A 23,234-nucleotide genomic window follows, 5' to 3' on the forward strand; every position below is an offset into this window, starting at 1 on the left:
TAATTAAGTTTTTTAAAACCATGAAAATTAGAAAAGGGAGAGAGAAAAATCTGTAATGTAATCAGAATGAAGATTTTGAAAAGCTTCAAATCTCTCTTATTTTTCAGAGGAATTTCAAAGATTATTTTGTGCCAGATTTCTGGAGAAAGTTAGAAAAGGAAAAGCACCATAACTGAATCAAAAAGAGCCACCAAATGGGCATGGGCAAGTAGAGGAATCACACTTCGAGCAATTCAGACCTTCCCCACCCTGAGTGAACTTTTTTCTTACCTTGTCTGCTCAGCCATAGACTGGGAGCCAAAGCTAGATGGGGAATGGGAAGAAGTTGCTGAAATGTCAAGTAACTCCTCAGGAACTGGTGACTGAGGTGGAACAGTAAGGTCAGAAGGTGGAGCAGGAGGCTGCACAGTTGGTGGGGTACAGGATGATTTTCGGGTGACAGAGGAACCTCTTCGGGCCACCCAAGATGTATCCATAACCCTTACACCCATGCTGGTTGGGAATGACACAAAGACACATGCTTAGCATCCTTTAATGTAACTGGCAGGATCCCTCCCCCAACAAAGCAGAAACATTAAAGCACATCTGCACAAAAGTGAAACATTAGCATAGCCTGAGCGCACCCTTTCTCCCCTCCCTGGTAAGCAATGCAATTGTTACTTCTAATTGAAATGGGAATTCAAAGCAAGTTTTTTCCATCCCTACATTCTGCTGAGGCCAGCCAATGATAACCCTTGTTTGTGTAGGTTTCAGTAGAGGAGTCTCCCTTAGCAGGAGGAATTAGGAATAGGGTTGTGGTACTTCGAAATTCTGCTAAACCTACTTTGCCACATTAAGAGTCTGTTGTGCCACAATCCCAAACCTTCCCTCAAAATAAGAGATGGTCTTGTCTAGAAAGATTTTTGAGCAAGGAAAGGGAAAATACATGGATATTATTAGCTGGGCCTTTACGTTACCCCAAAATAAACAGAAACATCAGATCAGTTCTTTAAAGCCTAATAGGATAGAGAGCAAATATATCAATTATGTGTTGGACTCTTGGTGTAATAAAAAGTGTCTTTAAGTGGGCATCATGAGATCTATAGTCTAGTCTGGCTCCTCTGCTAACTATATGGCTTTGGGCAAATGTCTTCTACATCTCAGTTTCCTCATACACAAACTGTGGAGGTTAGACTTCACAGGTTTGGGATTCTAATTTAATGATGAAAACACAGCATAAATATCTGCCAAGCAACCAAACACGGAGCATTCAACCTCTTGAAGAATTCACTGGGACATAGCTAGCTTAAGTTTTAAAAGGCTAAGCATGGCCCAGCAGCTACTAGCGGATACCATACCTTTGGATTTTCCTAAGGCTGCATGGACAAAAACATACAAATATTAGTGTCAAAGAAACTAAATCTTTCTTTGGGTGAGAAGGCTATCCCCCAATAAAGGAGCCCCTGCCAAGAATATAGGTATATAATAATAAGCCCCTTACTGACTTCACTTTGTACTTTTTATGTGGTCAAAATTTATTTTCCATTGGTATGGGTGAAAATATTGCAAAAATTAATGCAGATTTTTGTTGAGACAGTGTGGTGGGGATGGGGATGGGGATGGAAGAGGGAGAGAGAGATGATTTAGCAGGAAGAGCCACCTACTATTAAGTGAATTGAACTTGTAAATTTCCCTTTAGTTTAGATTAAAGTCAGATATAGAAGTGTAAATGAGAACTGTGGTTCATGTATCTCCCTGACCAAAATGTAGATCATGTATTAAACCAAAATAAGCCATTCATATAAGGAAATAGATGCCATTGTGTGCCCATAACTCCAGTGCCCCCAATGTGGGGCAGTAATAAAGGATGAAGGAACAAAAATCACACACTTACCATTTTTCAGTCAAACCAAGAACTTCCCTCTCCCAAAACAAATGTTCAAATATATTGATATCAAAGTAGAACAGCAATACATACTTTCAATATTTAAAACTTGAGACTGATTGACTGTCAATAGGACTGTGGATGGGCATAGCAGCTGGGTCACAGATACCTTAGAGAATTTTGGTTTGGCATATCCACTATAAAGGGAAAAACTGCAAATGTTTGATTTTCAAAAAGAAAGTTAAGTTGAGATGGGAATTCTTGCTCAGTTATGTATTCATCATTATCTTTTCTGTGGAAGGCAATGATAGGATTCATAATATCATATTTTGGCCATATCTAGGTAAACTTCATGTCAAAATTAGAAGCATATGAACATTTCTACTATGAGATATCCCAAATCTATATCCTTGACTCTCACTGAAGATGGCTTTCCAGTTTTCAGGCATGCTGTAGAAAGAATTCCTATTCAGGTCTAAGTAGAGCTAGATAACTTCTGAGGTCCCTTCAACAAACATATATATATGTATGTATCTTCAAAATAGGTAGAATCAAGTCAAGGGCAACTGATTATTATCTGTAGCGCTCATGGACTGTCTTGGTTCTAGGATCTATTGTGGAATTTAAGCTACTTGGACCTGAGACATCTCTGGAACAAACCTCTTGCCTTCATTACTTAGGGGACCCTGGGAATACCCTGGTAATATGGGAGAATGGGAGGTAGGAAACCAGCTTGATTCCTTAGGAAATAAGGGTTGGCAGATGAGATTCAAAGAAGAATCTCTCTCTCTCTCTCTCTCTCTCTCTCTCTCTCTCTGCTTCTGTCTCTCTCTCTCTGTTTTTAGCTTTCTCTGAAACAACTCTATACAGATTCTTCTCCTACTTGTCTAAGTCTGTCTCAGTTTCCTGTATTCTAGTCATGTCTGCTAATGGGATATCAGTCAGTCAACTAGCATTTATTTAAGTGCCTTAATAGTAGTGGTCTAGTTTGATAGCTGATTCTCTCAATGGGTGGCTCTTCTTGACAAGTTGTATGCACAAGCATTTGATTATATTTTCAATAGTATTCCTCAGCAAATTGCATCCACAAACATCACCCCCCTCTCCTTAACCTATTTCTAAAAGCTAATCAATATCCCATTGGTTTCAAACATGCCCAAGTCTCTCCCACCCTTAAAAAAAAATCACTAAATCTTATCCTATGTACCCTCAAGGTAGATCCTGTATATCTCCTCCTCTCTTCAGGTAAACTCCTTGACAAAATTGTCTATATTCACCACTGTCACTTATTTTTTCATTCACTTTTTTTCAGTCTAGTTTGTTACCTCATCACTAAATGAAAACTGCCCTTTCCAAAATTACCAACAATCTCTTGACTGCCAAATATAATGGCTTTTTCTCAATCCTGATTCTTCTTAACCTGTCTGATGCATTAGACATTTGTGGACCTCTCACTCCTACTGGATATCTATCCTCTCTGGGTTTCTGTGATGGTATTTTCTCCTGGCTGGTTTCTGATCTATCTAATCTTTCTTTCTCAGTCTCTTTTGCTGGCACATCATTAATGCCATTCCCTCATTTGTATGTTGCCCCCATGCGGTGTAGGGTGTGTTTAGGGAGGACCAGTACCTTTGGTATGATGGCTCAGATCCCTTTTTGGGGTTCTTTCCACCTTTGGTGTTCACTTGTTCCACCTAACTCTCACCTGTGGCTCCAAGAAGCTGCAGCATGCACAGCAGCCACACCCCAGTAAACCATTTTGGCAGACGGGCCAAACCTGATTGAGGGTAACCAAGGGTTCTCAAACCCATTGGGGAGTTAGAGGGGTGTCTACCCCAAGCATGTGAAGACTTAATCTGGTAGAATGGGCAGATGAGAACAATTTGTTCCAACTGCCATGAAGGCAGAGGATGCAGGTGATGTGGAGGGCTTAGAGGTGGGTTAAACACCAAAGACGCCAAGGTCATCCACTGCATCCTGAGCCATCACCAGCCTTCTTGACTCTGTCCTGCCACTAGGCTATGATGACTCTGGAGGAGAGAGGGGCTGACGATTCTGTAACTCTGCCTCACTTAAATCTAATTTACCCACGAATCAAAAGACATCATCCTGTGGTAGAACATTCTGAGCTTGTGTTGGTCTGATCAGCCACAGTTGGACACACTGAAATTACACTTTACAATGGTGATGTCATTTTGGTCCTCTTCGAGGACAAAGGACAACAACCAACCATTTTGCCCCCAAGTTCCTATGCTAGGCCCTGTTTTTCTTCTCTCCCCATACTTTCTTGGTAATAGACTCATCAGATTTATATTTGCAGTTTCTCTATCATATCTCTATCATATCAAATTGCATGTCCTAGAGACATCTTAAACTCAGATTGTCCAAAACTGAATTCATATTTCCCTTGCAGACCTTCCTTTCTTCCAAACTTCCCTACTTCCATTGGATATACTATAATCCTTCCAGTCACTCACCTTGATAACCTTGGCATTATCCTCAACTCCTCAAGATTCCTCAGCCCTACATATCCAACCAGTTACCAAACCAGTTGCAGTTGTCATCTCTACTCTCATAACAGCATTTGCATCTGACCCTTCTCTCTATTCATGCAGCTACCACCTTGGTTAAGTCTCTCATTATTCCAACTAGCCTCCTAGATTATTTCAACAGCCTCCTCATTGATCTTCCTTTCCCAAATCTCTCACTACTTCGGTCTTTCTTCTATATTCCTGCTGAAGTAATTTTTCTTAAGTGCAGATCTGACTACGTGACTCCCCTGCTCAACCAATTCCAGTGGCTTCCTATTGCCTTCAGTATAAAATCTAAACCACTTTGTTTAGCTTTTAACGTCCTACACGATTCAACCCCAAATTATCTTTCTAGCCTCACTGGATGAGTCTCCCCTGAGGTCTTTAACTGAGTCCAATTGGCTTCTCTGTTCATCACAAACAATACACTATCCTTCATCTCCTTGCTTCTACTAATGCTCTCCCTCCCAATATACCTTAAATTTAACTACTTTGTATTTATTATCTCTATTTACACATATGTATATATGTACATACAAACATATACATGTGTTTACTCTATATATACATATACACAGAAAACACAAATATCTATAGTTAAATATCAAGTTGTATTTATATATATGTGTAATATATATACACACACACATATATTTACATAAACACAAGTAAGCATGCATATGCATGTCCATATACTTATTTTCTCCCCATTAGAGTGTAAGTTCAATGTGAGTAGGAATTGTTTCATTCTTTGTACTTGTACTTGTATTTCCATTGCCTAACAGTAAGTGAACTGGTCCACAGTAGTTATTTTAATATGTAAATGTTGATTAAATTCAATGGTGAGATAGAGTTATACATTGTTTCTCACATTAAATAATACATACCTATTATTTATAGATATGTATATACACACACATATATTTGTTGTTCAGTCATTTAGTTGTGTCCAAATTTTCATGACTTCATGGACCATAGTGTCCATGGGATTTTCTTAGCAAAGATACTGTAATGGTTTATTATTTTTTTCTCCAGTGGATTAAGGCAAACAGAGGTTAAGTGATTGCCCAAGGTCATATAGCTACTAACAATATAAGGCTGGATTTGAACTCAGGTCTTCCTGACTCTAGGTCCACTGAGTTATCTAGCTGCCTTCTAGAAAAGCTAGAAAACACCTAGCTTTGTGTGTGTGTGTGTGTGTGTGTGTGTGTGTGTGTGTGTGTGTGTGTGTGTGTGTGTGTGTATATACATATAAAAACAAATAGTGGTTTTTCCATGGCTAAAAAACAGAGAACATTTGTGAAGTTCTTTTAAGGTGAAATAAAGTTCCTGTTAGGCAAATTTCACTGCATTATTCATTGAGAAAACCTGATTACAAAGATTTCAGATAAAAAACTCAATGATATCTTTAATACAATGATGCCAATTACAAATTTCATTGTTTCTCCATGTCTAAAGGAGAGTAATGCTATAAGACATATAAAGGTATTCCATTTCATAGCATCATTTCTGATAGGATTTTGCTTTGTATACTATATCACTGCAATCAATTCCTTTTAGTAAGAAAAACTACTACAAAGCTGATATTAATAAATAGCTACAACAGTTAATGCTGTCTGACCGACCTCACCATTCCCCTAAATTAACTTATCTTCAGTCTACTAGATACAGAATAAAAATTTCTGAACATTCTGAAATCTGTGGAGCATCAGTTATGAAACTAGCTTTTTCTTGGGATATTTGTATTTTTAATTTCTGTTGTTTATTTATTTTCTCTTTTCTATTAAAGAGGCCATCCCCCTGACTACCTTTTAAAGAGATGTATTCACTGAATGGGCATTACCTCACTTTGTGAGTACCTGAAAAGGCCTTTGACTAAAAGGCTAAGGTCTCCCATTGCATCCTGGGGCCATCTCCAGTCATCCTGATGAATATCTGGCCACTGGATCCAGATAGCTCAGGAGGAGAAAGTGAGGCTGGTGACGTGCACAACCCTCCCTCACTCAAAACAAAGTCAAGTGCAAGTCATGTCATCATTTCTCTGATGCCTCCTCTTTGAAAACAAAGGATGAACACAATTTTTAAAACACATAACAAATCTATCACTGTAGAAGATATTGTAATACATGTATAAGAAGTACATTCTGAATAATCACCAACCTTTTCAGTAATATGGTCCAATAGTTTTAACTGAATCAAAAAATTTTGATAATCATAACAAAAATATGGACGCATTATTATGGTGGGTATTGAGTATTTTGAAATGCTATCATAAAAGTAAAAACCTCAGAACCTCTGACATTAAAGGAGACATCAACAGAGCGCAAGTGATTATAACTTGCTAGTAAAATTTGTTTGAATAAAATTGAACTTGAATTCTATTCAACAATGAATCCTCATGTCAGTATGACATAGGTATCTGCATACATGAACTCAGTCTTCTGTACCTCTGGAGCATAGTTATTCAGATGCACATATTCACATATTTAAAGCATCTAAATATATGCTAGAAATGGGAAAATGCATTAAGAAAAAGCCAGATCATACTAAATTACTAAGAATTATAGTTTCCCTTAAATAAAATTCTGAAGCAATTAAGAATTTACTTTGTTAGAGAAAATATTTTGGATATATGTAGAGAGATCTCATACACTGATAGACACTGATGAAAAGACGCTGTTTAATGACTGACACGACACCGTAGCTAAGAATAAAGTGTGAGAATAAATAAAGTGTTAGAATGACACTTGTGAATGGTTGCCAACACTGGATGTGTCTGGTTCTAGAGAACTCTAGAAGTGGCAAAAGTAACTCTAGATGTCAGTTAGCCTGGGCATTGTTTAAGGTATCTCTATTTGCTCACTATCTCTTTCCCACTGATGGTTAACAGATTGTTAGTGCCCTAACTATAACAGGGTCCAAAACATAACTCCTTAGCAATCATTCTAAAATGTTTTGCCAGGAGTAGGTAGTCATGTCAGTGCAGTGAACAGAGTACCAGTCCAGGAATCAAGAGGACCTGTGCTAGAATCTGGCCTCAGAACCTTGAGACTTAATAGCTGTATGACTCTGGGCAAGTCACTTAAACCCAATTGCCTAGCCAGAAAAAAAAAAAGTTTTGCAAGAGAGAGGTATTTAGGAACCAGATCCACTTAGGATCAGGGGGTAGGAAGAGCAGACTGACTAGACTAAGGGACACAAGGAGCAAATGTGAACCAGGGCTCTAATTCCAGATCTGGATTCTTCCCATAATGTCTTCAGAGGCTCTGATCAGGTTGGAGATGCTCTAGAAAAAGATTACCAACCACTTAATGAGGAAAAGTAAAATAGCATTTTCAAGTCCAACCATGAAAAGGGGATTTAAGAACAATTCCATAACAACACCTATTGTTTCACATTCACACAATAATCAGATGTTCTTCCCTGAGATAACTAAGGGAGTACGAATTTCTGGTTCTCTCCCAATCTCCCTAAATATGCCACATATTATTCTTTTTTAAAAATTAATTTGTTTTCAGTTTTCTACAATCACTTGTATAAGTCTCAGATTTTCTTCTCCTCCCTCACTCCTCCCTGAGACAGCATGCAATCCTATATGGGTTCTACACATACATTCTTATTAAACACATTTTCACACCAGTCGTGTTGCATAGAAGAATTAGAATGAATGGGAGAAACCATGAGAAAAATCCAAACAAAACAAAACATAACACAAGAGAAAATATTCTGCTTCATTCTGTGTTCCAGTTCCATAGTTCTTTCTCTGGATGTGGATGGCATTTTGCCTCAAGTCTGTTGAGCATTGCTGTGAAGGGCTAAGACTACTAGAAAAAAGTCTGGTACATGGTGGCTGTTGCTGTGTACAAATGATCTCCTGGTTCTGCTCCTTTCACTCAGCATAAGTTCATATAAATCCTTCCAGATCTCTCTGAAGTCTTCCTGTTCATCATTTCTTATAGCACAATAGTATTCCATTACATTCATATACCACAACTTGTTTAGTCATTCCCCAATTCATGGCCATTCCCTTGATTTCCAGGTCTTGGCCACCACGAAAAGAGCTGCTATAAATATTTTTGTACATGTGGGACCCTTTCCCATTTTTATGATTTCTTTGGGATACAGTGCTAGAAGCAATATTGCTGGGTCAAAGGGTATGCACATTTTTGTAGCCCTTTGGGCATAGTTCCAAATTGCTCTCCAGAATGGTTGGATCAGCTCACAGCTCCACCAACAATGAATTAGTGTTTCAACTCTCCCACATCTTCTCCAACATTTATCATTTTCCTGTTTTGTCATGTTAGCCAACCTGATAGGTGTGATGTGGTACCTCAGAGTTGTTTGAGTTGTTTTGATTTTCATCTCTCTAAATCAATAATGATTTACAGCATTTTTTCATATAACTACAGATAACTTTAATTTCTTCCTCTGAAAACTCCCTGTTCATATCCTTTGACCATTTATCAATTGCCGAATGACTTGTATTCTTAAACATTTGACTTAGTTCTCTCTATATTTTAGAGATGAGTCCTTTATCACAGACATTAGTAGCAAAAATTCATTCCCAGTTTTCTGCTTCCCTCCTAATCTTGGTTGCATTGGATTTGTTTGTGCAAAAACTTTTCAATTTAATGTAAGCAAAATTATCCATTTTGTACTTCATAATGTTCTCTATCTCTTGTTTGGTCATAGATTTCTCCATTCTTCATAAATCTGACAAATACACTATTCCTTGCTCCCCTAACTTGTTTATAGTATCAGTTTTTATACCTACACCATGTATTCATTTGGACTTTATTCTTGTGTACAATCTCAGGCATTGGTCTATGCCCAGTTTTCCCAGTATTTTTTTTGTCAAACAGTGAGTTCTTATCCCAGAGAATGGGGTCCTTGGGTTTACCCAACAGTAGATTGCTATATTCATGGACCACTGTGTCTTGAGTACCTAATCTATTCCACTGGTCTACTCCTCTATTTCTTAGCCAGTATCAAGTGGCACTGAATAAGTAAATTAATGTAAGTAGAATTATCATTTTCATTATATTAGCTTGGCCTACCCATGAGCAAGTGATGTTTTTTCCACTTAAACCTGACTTTCTTTGTGTAAAAAGAGTTTTGTAGTTGTGTATAATCCCTGGGTTGGTTTTGGCAGGTAGACTCCCAGATATTTTAGTGTCTACCCTAGCTTTAAATGAGATTTTGCTATCTCTTGCTGTTGGGCTTTGTTAGTCATATATAGAAACACAGATGCTTTATGTGGGTTTTTTTGTAACCTGCAACTTTGCCAAAGTAGTTTATTATTTTAAGTAGTTTTTTACTTGATTCTCTGAGATTCTCTAAGTATATCATCATATCATCTGCAGAGTGATAACTTAGCTTCTTCTTTGCCTACTCTCATTCCTTCAATTTCTTTTTCTTCTCTTATTGCTAAAGCAAACATTTCTAGTACTATATTAAATGACAGTGGTGACAATGGACATCCTTGTTTCATCCCTGATCTTACTGGAAATGCATCTAGCTTATCCCCATTGCATATAATGCTTGCTGATGGTTTTAGGTAGATACTCATTATCTTATGGAAAGTTCCATTTATTGCTATGTTCTCCAGTGTTTTCAATAGGAATGGGTGTTGTATTTTGTCAAAAGCTTTTTCTGCATCTATTGAGATAATGATATGATTTCTGTTAGTTTTGTTATCAATATGATCAATAATGCTGATAGTTTTCCTAATATGGAACCAGCCCTGCATTCCTAGTATAAATCCTACCAGATCATAATGTATTCTTCTCATGATAAGTTGCTGTATTCTTTTTGCTAATGCCTTATTTAAAATTTTTGCATATATATATATATTCATTAGAGAAATTGGTCTATAATTTTCTTTCTCTGTTTAGATTCTTCCTGGTTTAGGTATTAGAACTACATTTGTATCATAAAAAAAATTTAGTAGAACTCTTTTTTTTGCCTATTTTCCCAAATAGTCTATATAATATTGGAGTTCATTGATGGCTTCTTTAACTTCTTTTTTTGAGATGGGATTAAGTATTCAACTTCATCTTCTATTACTCTGGGCAATTTATATTTTTTTTGAAATTTTCATCCATCTCATTTAGATTGCCAAATTTATGGGCATACAGTTGGGCAAAGTAATTTCTAGTTATCACTTTAATTTCCTCTTCATTGGAGGTGAGCTCACCCTTTTTATTTTTGATATTGGTAATTTGGTTTTTTCTTTCTTTTTTTTAAATCAAATTGACCAAAGGTTTATCAATTTTATTGTTTTTTTCATAAAGCCAACAATTTTATTTATTAGTTCAATAATTTTCTTAATTTCAATTTTATTAATCTCTCCTTTAGTTTTCAGTATTTCTAATTTGGAATTTACTTGGGGATTTTCAGTTTGTTCTTTTTTTAGCTTTTTCAGCTGCACAACCAATTCACTGATCTCCTCTTTCTCTATTTTATTCATGTAGGTGTTCAATGATATAAAACTCCCTCTAAGAACTGCTTTTGCAACATCCCATAAGTTTGGTAGGTTGTCTCATTATTGTCATTCTCTTAAATGAAGTTATTGATTGTTTCTCTGATTTGTTGTGTAACCCACTCATTCTTTAGGATTAGATTATTTAGTTTCCAATTAATGTTTGGTCTATCTTTCCATGACCTTCTATTACATATAATTTTTATTGCATTATGATCTGAGAAGGATGCCTTGACTATTTCTGCCTTTCTACACTGGATTGTGAGCTTTCTATGCCTTAGTACCATGTCAATTTTTGTATATGTACCATGTACTGTTGAGAAAAAGGTATATTGCTTTTTTTTTCCCATTCAATTTTTTTTCCAGACATCTATCATATCTACCTTATCCAGAGTTCTATTCACTTCCCTCACTTCTTTCTTGTTTATTTTGAGGTTAGATTTATCAAGTTCAGAGAGGGGGAGGTTGATTTCTCCCACTAGCATGGTTTTGCTGTCTATCTCTTCCTGTAACTCCCTTAATTTCTCCTTTAAGAATTTGGATGCTATACCACTTGGTGCATATGTTTAGTGATGATATTACTTCATTGTCTATGGTGACTTTTAGCAGGACATAGTTTCCTTCCTTATCTCTTTTGATTAGATCTATTTCTGCTTTTGGTTTGTCTGAGATTAGGATTGCTACTCCTGCTTTTTTTTTACAACAATTGAAGCATAGCATATTCTGCTCCAATCTTTAACCTTTACCCTGTGTATATCCACCTGTTTCAAATGTGTTTCTTATAAACAACATATTGCTGGTTTATGGTTTTTAATCCATTCTGCTATCTGCCTCCGTTTTATGGGATAATTCATCCCATTCACATTCACAGTTATAATTACTATCTGTGTCTTTCCCTCCATTCTATTTCCCGATTTATGCTTTTAGTTCTCCCTTCTCCCTTCCCTTCCACAATAGCTTTAATAGTTGACTACCACCTCCCTCAGTCTTCCCTCCCTTCTATCAGGCCCTCTCCCTTTTCTTTCCCTTTTCCCCTCCAACTGACTATAGGATCAGTTAGATTTCTGTACTTAACTGAGTTTGTTGTTCCCTTCTTGAACCAAATCAGATGAGAGTAAATCTCAAATAGTGATCTCCCTCCCCTCTTTCTTTCTACTGTAATATGTTTTTGTGCCTCTTCCTGTGATATAATTTATCTTTTTCTGTCTCCTCCTTTTCACATCTCCCTTGCACCCTTAAATCACATTTTTTATCATCACATCATTTAATTTTTACCCACTTCCTCTATGTATATCCTTTTAAACAGCATAATAAATATATAATTCTCAAGATTAACAAGTATCATCTTCCCTTATAGGGATGTAAATAGTTTGCCCATATTGAATAACAAGTTTTTTTTCCCCCTATTTACATTTTATGCCTCTTTTGAGACTTGTATTTGAAGGTCAAATTTTCTATTGAGTTCTGGCCTTTTCACCAGAAAGGTCTGGAAATCCCTTATTTCATTGAATGTCTATCTCCTTGTCTGAACTATTATGCTCAGTTTTACTGGGTAAGTGATCCTTGGTTGTAGTCCAAGTTCCTTTGCCTTATGAAATATATTTTAGTCCCTCTGGTCTTTTAGTGTAGAAGCTGCAAGATCCTGTGTGATCCTAACTGTAGTTCCTCTTTATTTGAATTGTTTCTGACTGTTTGCAGTATTTTCTCTTTAACTTGATAGTTTTGGAATTTGGCAACACTATTCCTTGGTGTTTTCAGTTTGATATCTCTTTCAGGAGGTGATCAGTGGATTCTTTCAATGACTATTTTGCCCTCTGGATCTAGGACCTCAGGGCAATTTTCCTTGATGATTTTTTGGAAGACATTGTCCACGCTCTTTTTTTCACCATGACTTTCTGGTAGACCAATAATTCTTATCCTGTATCTATTTTCCAGGTCAGTTGTTTTTCTAAAGAGATATTTTACATTTTATTCTATTTTTCTCATTCTTGAGATTCTGTTTGACTGATTCTTAATATCTCACAGAGTCATTAGTTTCTAATTGCCCAATTTTAATTTCTAATAGATTGTTTTCTTCAGTTAATTTTTGCATCTTCTTTTTCATTTGTCCAATTTTTCCAATCAGGTTTTGTATCTCTTCATCCATTTGTTCAGTTTTCTTTTTAAATTCTCCTGTGAATTCTTTTTTTCATGTTTTTAAAATCATTGGCTAATTCTTCTTCTACCTCCCTAATTTGGTTTTTAAAAATCCATCTTGGGTTCTTCTAAGAATGCTCTTTGGGCTTGAGACCACTTCATACTCCCTTCTGAGGTTTCACATGGGAGTACAGTCTCAGTGCTGATCTTTTCAGTATTTGTGCTTTGGTCCTTGTACCCATAGAAAGATTATCTGATCTTTCCTTTTCTTGCTCATGATGTTGCCTTTTTCTTGGCTTTTAGAGTGGAACTCTGCTTCTGGGGCACAGGGGGCTATGTCCCATGGTTCTTGTGCTTACAACTTGAGGCTCTGCTTATCATGGCCTCTAGTTCTTTCAGCTAGAAGCTAGAATGCTACAGCTTACTTGCTGCTGAGCTGGCTGCTGTGTCAAGGCAGAGGCCAGGTGAAGTCTTTTTGAGTTTTCCTGGAGCTCACTGTATGATGTGTGGGGGAGGGATGGTCTAGCCATAGGAGGTCTACTCTCCTGAGCTAGAGCAGAGGCAGGCTCAGTGGCTGATGAACTCTTGTCTGACCTGGTGTCTGCCCAATTCCCCTGGCTGTGTTGGTGCTTATGGGCTGCAATGCCCTGGGGCTCAGGATCTCCTCCTGGTTCTCTGAGGTGAACTGGGGCTGTCTGGGACAGCTCCAGTCCTATACTGGTCCCCTTCAGCCACAGCAAGAGGGCCCTCCCTTTGTGATTTTCCTAGCCTCTTGGGTTAAGAAACTGTTTACCCCTTTGGCTGATCCCACTATTGCAGGATTTTTCCTGGGGACATATTTTCTGGATTTTTCAAGGTCAGCAAGGGGAGGGGGAGAGCTTTTACTGATCACTCCACCACCTTGGCTCCTGGAAGTTTAAGTAGGTGACTTATAGACATTTAATCTGCAGGTTGACAGTTTCAGGAGAGGCTGATGTTGTTGCCTGGGATTCTGCATTTCCCTCTCACTCAGTTTCACTGGACTCCTATCCTGGGCTGATATGTTTGAAAATCTGCACTGCTGCTTCTGGTTCTGACTGCCTGCAGTTCCTGCTCAGCTTTGCCATGGGAGGGTCCATGTGGTACAGCCCATGTGCTGTGCACTCTGCACTCCTCCAGCCCTGTGCAACAGATCCTTCCTGTCGACCTTCCAGGCTGTCTTGGGCTGGAAATCTGTCATACTATGTCTCCTAGAGGATTCTGCCACTCTAAAATTTGTTCAGATTCCCTTTTCAAGGTATCTGAAGGAGTTTGTCTTCGAGCTTAGGTAAGTACATACTATCACTTCACCATCTTGGTTCCATCCATCACATCTTATTCTTAACAAGAAAGAAAGATGTATAACCCTTCCCCCCCCCCCCCCCCCAAAAAGCTCTGAGATGAATCCCAAGGCCTCCAGTTAACAGTGAAGGAACTCCATCTGGTCACCTTGGAAAAGGAAGTTTGTTCACCCTCTTTAGAGAAAATGAGACTCCTAGATTCATACCCAGCCTTCCCTATCAACATATGGAAAAGCTAGTCTGCAGATAGAGATCACCCTTATCTTCAGGATCATATACATTCTAAAATAATTTATGATAACATGTCTTTCCAATGGAGCAACCCACCGACCCTAGGGCCTTGTTTGAGTCCTTGTGGGAGGCACTACAAAGGGTCTAGCTTAATTTCTCATTATCTAGATCTTACTGATGGTGCTTTTTATTTTTTCTTTCTTTGAAGAAGTGACTGCTCAGTTCATATGAACTTCTGGCATAAAAAGAGAAGTGTGTGTGTGTGTGTGTGTGTGTGTGTGTGTGTGTGTGTGTGTGTGTGTGTGTTTAATCCTGGTTGTCCACTAGGAATAAGAGATTCAGGGTTTTGTTGTTTTTGATCCTGGCTACAGACTAGTATGTGGAACTCTACATAAGGTTTCAGTGGGAGATACAGTTTTTAGCCATTGTTTCATTTTTTTATCCTGGCTGCTGACTAGTATGGGTGATATAGAACTCTATAATAAAGATTTAAATTTTTATCCATTCCAGTTTTACTACCTTATGTTTTTATGAATTTGACAGACATTTGGATGTCTCTTAGCTGCTGCTAAAGTTTATGAATTTCCCATCAAACTGCATTTCTCTTATATCTCCCTCCCCACCTGCTTTTCCCAGGACTGAGAAAGAAATATCTGTTCATACCCATCCTTCTTGTAAAACTCCAACATCATATTATCAGTAGCTACACTGAGGGGCCGCCGGACTGGCTCAGGCTGTCGCTGATCAGGAGGGTCCATATCAGGAGATGGCACTGAGCTGTAATTGGCATTGTGGTTCACATGTATAGGGCTCCCGTAATTACCTGTCACATTAAACTCTATCTCTGTCAGGGAAGAAAGAATGGGTGTGTAAAGCCTCATGTGCTATGACCACCCCTCCCCACCCCTCACACCTTCTGATTGATGAGGGCAAGAGGTATCTCCACCTCTTGTTTTTCTACATAGAAAGGTCTATCTCATTCCTTATGCCACTAACTTTAACCAAGCTATTTCTTTTTTTCCCATTGGAATTTACTTACCGACACTTCCCAGAGCCCACACAGCTATAACTTTGCATCTCTCCATCCTCACTTCTTATTCATATTTTTGGACTACATCCCTGCCCCTTTCCTCTTCCCAGTTTCCATCCTTTGCCATCAATAGAGCTCTTAGAATAATCAATAACTCATCTCTCAGATAGTGACACACAAAGCAGAAATAACCTGAATTATAGATTTTTCAGTGTTAGATTAGTATGAGACTGGTTTCCACAGGGGGCTAAAATACAGAGCTAGCACGCTCAGTGTCTTCTATCCATGTGGACCCCTCTTAAACTTAGCAGTAGCTATCTCGTGAGAAGAAAAAGCATTATTAAAAAGTAAAGTCACTAACTCAGTAACAAGACTAGCATGTAGAACTATTACAAGTCTAATTATCTCAGCTGGTTCAAGCTAACAAGCCAATAAGCATTAATTAAGTGCCTACTGTGAGCACAGACACTAGGGATACAAAGACAAAAAAAAAGAGACGGTATCCACCCTCAAAGATATTATCTTATCTTGTGGGGAATAATATATACACATATAAATAAATACTAAACATATACAAATTAAGTACAAGGCAATTTGGTGGGGGTGGGGTGGGGTGTAGGAAGGCATTAGTATCTTAGGAAAACAAGATTCACTAGAAAGTGATACCTGAGCTGGGCCTTAAAGGAAGCTAGGAATTCTAAGAGGTAGAACTGAGGAAGGTAAATATTATAAGCATTGTGGGGCAGCCTATGTATGGTGATGAGAGAGGAAAGGCAAAGGTCATAGATTCAGTCCCTGTAAATGTATTGTGGTGAAGCAGAAAATACACCAGATTTAAGAAATTAGAGATTTCGTTCCTATTCTGCTACTGTGTGACCTTAGCAAAGTCACCTTCCTTCTCTAGTCTTTATCTGTTAAATGAAATAATGGGGTTGGATTAGATCAAGTCTAAGAATGCCTTCTAGCTCTAAATACTATGATCTTATACTTATTTGGATGCTGCTGCTATTTATTATTCAAAAGATTTCTGAAACTCCTCTTTAGGAAAAGTCTGCATGGCTAATTCATGAGACAGATAAGGAAACAAGTCTCTTATTTATATGCTCTGGCTACGAAGGGGATAGGACCACAGAGTTTAGATAAATAACCAAAATATATCACTGTCGGAAAAACAATTTTATATGTTAGCATTCATTACATATATTATATATATAGTACATATACACACATGTGTGTACATATTTACGTACATATATACGCATACAAACACATGCACATATATATGGACATAAGACAATAATAGGGACTTCATAAATACTTGCTAAGTTGTCATTTCATCTCTTTGGACTTAATTTACTTCATCTATAAAATGATTAGGTTCTGGTCTTTAAAGGTCCATTCCAGTTCTACTAATCTATATTTACATGAATTCAACATTCATCAGACATTTATTAAATGTCTGCTCTTTGCCAGCTGAATCAAGATGCTGTCAATAGATCACTGAATAACTTATTACACTAGAAGGCAAGAGACTTTTGGTTTCTAGTGTAATAATGACTTGGAGTAAAAATTCCCTCTGGTAAAAATTCTGCTCATGGTGCCAATAGGCATGGGTTTGACCTTTCTGATATACCTGAAAGTGGGTATGATAAAGAAGATGTTTGAGGTAGCAGTGCATCATTTTAAATGGCCTTGGAGCTGGCAGTGATCCTTATATTGTCTTAGACTTCCTACTTCCTACTGGTGCCCACCAGACACTGATCTTTACAAGCTACCATAATCCACTACATACCCCCAGGGAAGAACCAATCAGCATGTTGGATGATAGGCTCAATGATCCCAACGATCTGCAGAGAAACTGTGGTCATCATCTCAGTAATATTCCTAAAACATACAACAAAAGGTCATGGACAGAGGAAGGCAGAGATGTCTTGGGAACTCCAAGAAGCATTACGTATGCCAAGGGCATTTGGAATCTTTGGTCAAGGCTATGTCTGAGGAGACAAGTTTTAGCAAGAGCTCTGTATACTTTGCTAAGTCTTTGCCCATGCCATGGAGATTTACCACTATCTCAATACCCAGGCTAACTTACCACTTATCTATATTTTATCACCAGGCTCATCTTGAGCTGGGATGGTAACAGGGGTGGGAGAGATGGAGAAGGGAAGTGCTTCAATAGCATATGGTATCCCCTTCTTGTGACCAAAATATTATTCCATAGAGTCAGCATGAGAGGGCTGCAAAGGCTTGAAACATGAACACTACTGGTAATTGTTTTACATTCCTGTTATTCTTTGCCTGCTAACATCACTCTCATCTTTGTGCCTTACTCACCCATCTGCTTGTGGCCACAACAAGTTGGGTCCTAGTACAATAGCCATATTACTGGGGGTCATCTTGTTTGTGTCCTGAAATTCTGACAATTTAGCTAAAAATTTGATCAAGTATCTGAAAGGAAATCAAAAGATATTAGTTGAAAAAGGGCTAGATGCCTGGATAAGGATATTGTTCTGTGCAGCTCAACTAACCAAGAACTCATAATACATTCTTACTTTGATACATATACCCAAGAGAAGTCCAGCTTAACATATTCTCTTGCAACAAAAGGACATTATGATGAAAATGCTTTGTAAACCCTAAACTGTGATGTAGATGTGAATAGTTATCATTGTCCTCATGTCTTTGGGCTAACTCATTCCTGCTATATTCTTTTGCCAGAAAAAAACATTCTCAGATTGCCTACATCTGTTTTAAATATCACCTCTAAGAAATTCTTCTCTATTCCCTGAGATTCATTACATTATACCTTATCACATCATAGAAAACCCATTTTCTGCTATCTTCCCTTTCCCTCTAGAATATTTGTACTCTATCAGAGTTAGACATACAAGGAAGAAGGAAGAAATAAACCCAGGTACAGAAAAGTATCTTTAGAAACTAATATTTCTTTTCCCTATATGGCAAGCTTAAATAAGTCTGGGAGTTTAAGAAATCTCATATATCAAAGAGGGACTTGAGATTATTATATGTATTTGATGTTCCTGGTTTTTGGACAACAGATTATAAACATTAGGGAGAAATAGTGGCTAGGGAAAAAGATATTTAAAAGGGGAAAAAATATTTAAAAAGAAAAACAGGAATTTGCTTTGGCAGTTTGCTTCATCTACTATTAAAAATTACTGTTAAACCAACTGAAAACCATCTTATATAATTATGCTGATGACCATTGTTTAACCCAGCAATATAATGCACAAATGCATCTGTACACACAATGATACTGATATCCCAGAACCCCCCCCTCAAATAGGACATTGTTTAACCATAGAGTCAGTAGATCAGAAGACATCCCTGAAGACCATGCAGTGGATGGGGGAGTATCAGATAGGAGAGAGAGTTCAAGAGTGGCAATAAGGAACTCTTGTGAAAACACAGAATTTGCAAGTTCTCAATGGGAGACATCTTATGAAAAGTGAGAATCCCACTAACGCCACTATCGCTGGTTGCTCTCAGCTTTTACCCTTGAGCAATGACTCTGCTTCTAATATGCAGGAAGGAAGATCCTGATAAAGGAGCTCTCTTTCACAGTGTTATCACCTATTCTGATAATATCTTTGGGAAGTAAGACTGGTAATCAGGGCAAGATGGGAGCTCACTCTTCTGTTTTGGAGAAATGTGCTAAGGCAAATGTAAACAAATCTAAGCAATTAAAAAAAGTTGGGGGTGGTGAAAATTGAAGATAATGCTGACATTGAACAGAGATCTGTTTTAAATGTTTACATTCATGACAACTGGTTTTCAGGTAAACTCCTGAGCTAAAGAACAGAAGGTTTTTCTGATCACTAGTTTCTTCAAAAGACAAAGTTCTTAGACTAAAGGCCAGACTCAGAAAAACAGAGGGATGGTACAAGTCACATATTCTGGACAGACTATATCCCTTTGCAAGTAGAAAAGCAGCGAAGTCAGCAAGTTTCTGCTGAAGAAGTCACTTGAGTATTCAGGTACACTGCAGTGAGTCAAGGGGTTCTTGGTAAAGATAAAGAGGTTCTCTCTGTCAATGGTATTTTGAAGTGGTTGTTAGTGGTGTCAGTTCCTAGGTTAGTTAGGAGGGACTTATTGGAAATAACTGATGTTAAAATTAAGCATACAACAGACACTGATAAATGCCTTTTCATGATAACTAGTGCTTGCAATGATAAACAAATACTAAATACCTATCAGATTACTTAGAGAGAGAAACTGTTGGTCACCTGGACACTGGGTCACAGAAACAAGAGTCCATTCAGCTTATAAATTCTGTGGAAAACCAGAGACAAGAAAACGATTATTGTCCAGATGCTCTCCATTTCTACTTACCTGATGTTGTTATGATTAGCCTTGGGAAGTTTTTCACATGTATTCCATAGGGCCTGAAGCATCTTATCTTGATCCTGGATGCTGGAAATTAAGATGAAAAGTTGTTGGCTAAGAGTGAATGAAATCTACCAGTGTAATTGACAATGGGATTTAGTTTCAGTAAGCAGTCCTCCAACTCCATTCTTCAATGCCAGATCAATATGACTTTTCCAAGCCAGGCTGATTCCCAGTTCTCTAACAGTAGCCCTTTCTCTGATGGGCTTCCACTCGTACATAACTATAGTAGCCCCTTCAACTTCTTGGTAAAGTTTAGAGCTCTCCTAGACTCATTTCTGAGTCACATGCTCAAAGTTTTATCCCCTTTCTTGTAGAAGCTCTATGTTCCCCATATCCCATATATCTATAACATCTGCATCTGTTACAAATGTGGCTGCTTTTTCTTTCCACTTCTTCAAACCCATAATATCTAATTTCACTAGTTGCGTCTATTATGGAGCAGCATCACACAGCACCCCAGAATTGGAAGAGATCTTAGAAGCTACCTAATTCAATCTGTATCTACTATTTTTATCTCCAATTTTTACCCTCTCTAAAATATTCCTGACAATTAATCATCTACTCTTTCCTTGAAGAATGATGATAACCTGCTGCTTTTCAAGATGTCCCATTCTGCCTTGGAGGTAGCTTTAATTGTTGAATAGTCTTTTCTCCCATGAAGGTGAAATCAGCCTTCCTACATTTTCCACCCATTATTCCTAGTTCTACCCAAGTGGGACAAGACCAATCTCTCATCAACATGACAATATTTCAAATATTTGTAGAGAGTTATCACATCCCTTAGTCTTCTCCATGTAGGCAAAACATTTGTTAAAAGGTAAGAATAGGGAACCAGTGAGAGGTGGTACCAGTGGGGATAGTAGAAGTATAGCTGATAAAAGACCAAGCAATTTTCACATCATTCTTAATGGATAAATGAGAACTTGAGTTATTTACAAGCCTTCCATATCCATTTTTATGTTTGCATATCATAAATAACCCTGAAAACTTTTGCTTTTATCTCATTAAAATAACATAATACCAGCTTTTCTAATCGGAGTCATCATGGAGTAGATGGTCTCAGAGTCAAAAAGACTTATTCCAAGCCTGACACGTTCAGACTAGAGCACATATCACCTGTGTGTCTTTAGGTAAAACACAATCTCTCATGGTTCCCAGGCATCTATAAAACCATTAGTTTAGGTTTTTTTAATTTAATTTTTTTCAAGAACAAAGATAAATTTTGTTCCCTATTGAAATGTTGTCCCCCATTAAAAAAAGAAAATCATAAACAAAATTAGGTAAAAATATGCATTAATCAAGAAAAAATTCCACATTGGTCATGTTAAAAAAAAAATATCTTATCACTTCTTTGTCAGGGGTGGAGAGAGTGATTGAATGCATTATCATTGATCCTCAAGAATCAGTTAGTCATTACTCTGATGTGAATTAAGGCTTTCAAAATTGTTTACTTTGATAGTATTATTAACTGTTTTCCTTGACCTATTCATTTCATACTTCATCAGTTTCCAGGTGTCCTGGAAAATTCATTTTGAAATTTCTTATGGAAAAATAATATTTTATTACATTCATGTTATGTAATTTGTTCAGCTATTCCTTAATTATTAGGTACTGCTTTAGTTTTCAGATCTTTGTCACCACAAGCAGCTAAAAACATTTTGGTACAAATGGGTCTTTTCCCTCTTTCTTTGACCTCTTTGGGGTTAAGGCCAAACAGGAGTATCAGAGTCAAAAGATATGCACAGTTTAGTAATTTTGGGGACATACTTTCTGATTTTTCACAGTTCTATTAATCATGTATTAATGTACCTGTTCTCTGTAGACCCTCCAATATTTGTCATTTTTCTTTTTAGTCAATTTTGTCAAACTAAGAAGCATGAAGTGGAACTTTGAATTGCTTTAATTTGCAATCTCTAATTATTAGTGATTTGAAGAATTTTTCAAATGGTTATTGAATGTTTGGATTTTTTCCTTTGAAAACTCCTTGTTCATTTCCTTTGATATCACACCCAATTTTAAAATTTCCCAATTTTAATTGGGAAATAGCTCTTGTTCAAATAAATCTGAATTAGTTCCTTACACATCTTAGAAATGAGATTCTTATCAACAAAGCTTGCTGTTACCTGTTTCCTTCTAATTTTAATGGCATTAGCAAAAAACTTTTTAATTTTATGTACTCAAAATGATTAACTTTTTCTTCTGGGACCTTATTTATCTTTGTTTGACTGTAAACTGTTCCCCTGCCTGTAGTTTTGAAAGATATTTTCTTCCTTGCTCCTCTAGTTGATGATGATGTGAAATATTAGATCATATATAAAGTCATATATCCATTTGGCTCTCATCTTGGTAAGTGGTAAGAAATGTTTAGGCTTTACCTAGTTTTTGTCAGACTGCCTCTCAAGTTTCTCAGCAGTTACAGTCAAATAGTGAGTTCTTATATTCTTATATTCTATAGTATACTTTGAGTTTTGATATGGCTAGACCTTGCTCCTCTTCTACCTCCTTTCTTTTCCCTTGTTTCCGTTGAGGGTCTTGACCTTTTTTCCTCCGAGATGAATTTCACTGTTGTTATTTTTTCTGTCTTGACAAACTAAACCTGTGGTAGTTTAACTGGTGTGACAATGAGTAAGTAAACTAATTTAGGTAGCTTTTCATTTTAATATTATTGACTCAGACTTACAATGAACAATTTAAATTTCACCAATTATTTAGGTCTAACTTTATTTCCATAAAGTATTTCATAGTTTTACAGGACATTGTGAATTTATAGGTAGACTCCAAAATATTTTATATATTCTGTAATTATTTTGAGTATATGTTCTCTCTCTATCTTTTCTTGCCCAGTTTTGTTGATAAGAATACAATGATTTATTTTGTAGCTTATGATTTATGTGGATTTTTAATATATTCTGCAGTTTTTCTGAAGTCATTATTTCAGAATTATTTGTAGTTTACTTTCTATAGTTCTCTAAATATACCTTCGTATCATCTGCAAAAACCATAATCTTCTTACTTTCTTAGGCTTAGTCCTTTTATTTCCTAGTTTTATTACTGCAGCTAGAATTCTAGTACTCTAACAAAGAGAGGTGATGATAATGAACATCTTTATGTTAAGCTTAATCTTATTGGAAAGGTAACTATTTAATATCCAGCTGAATCTTTGTTTTACACATGTATTTAGATATGTATTACAGTGTTAAGGAAAAATTCACATACTTCAAAGCTTTCTAGT

At 37.1% G+C, this 23,234-nt stretch overlaps 1 protein-coding gene across 3 annotated transcripts in view; it reads right to left on the minus strand.

Annotated features, from left to right (window-relative positions):
* Positions 1–23,234, minus strand: part of ARHGAP44 (Rho GTPase activating protein 44) — a 191,803-nt gene that overhangs the window by 30,436 nt on the left and 138,133 nt on the right. For all 3 annotated transcript variants that reach the window (XM_072645033.1, XM_072645032.1, XM_072645029.1), the window contains 5 exons: positions 19,946–20,026; positions 17,927–18,040; positions 17,385–17,476; positions 15,226–15,406; positions 271–492 (listed from right to left, as the gene is read on the minus strand). In XM_072645033.1, coding sequence (XP_072501134.1) covers positions 271–492; positions 15,226–15,406; positions 17,385–17,476; positions 17,927–18,040; positions 19,946–20,026 — 690 coding nt within the window. The remainder of the gene's footprint in view (positions 1–270; positions 493–15,225; positions 15,407–17,384; positions 17,477–17,926; positions 18,041–19,945; positions 20,027–23,234) is intronic.

The sequence above is a fragment of the Notamacropus eugenii genome, chromosome 2, assembly GCF_028372415.1.
Source record: "Notamacropus eugenii isolate mMacEug1 chromosome 2, mMacEug1.pri_v2, whole genome shotgun sequence".
Classification (NCBI taxonomy): domain Eukaryota; kingdom Metazoa; phylum Chordata; class Mammalia; order Diprotodontia; family Macropodidae; genus Notamacropus; species Notamacropus eugenii.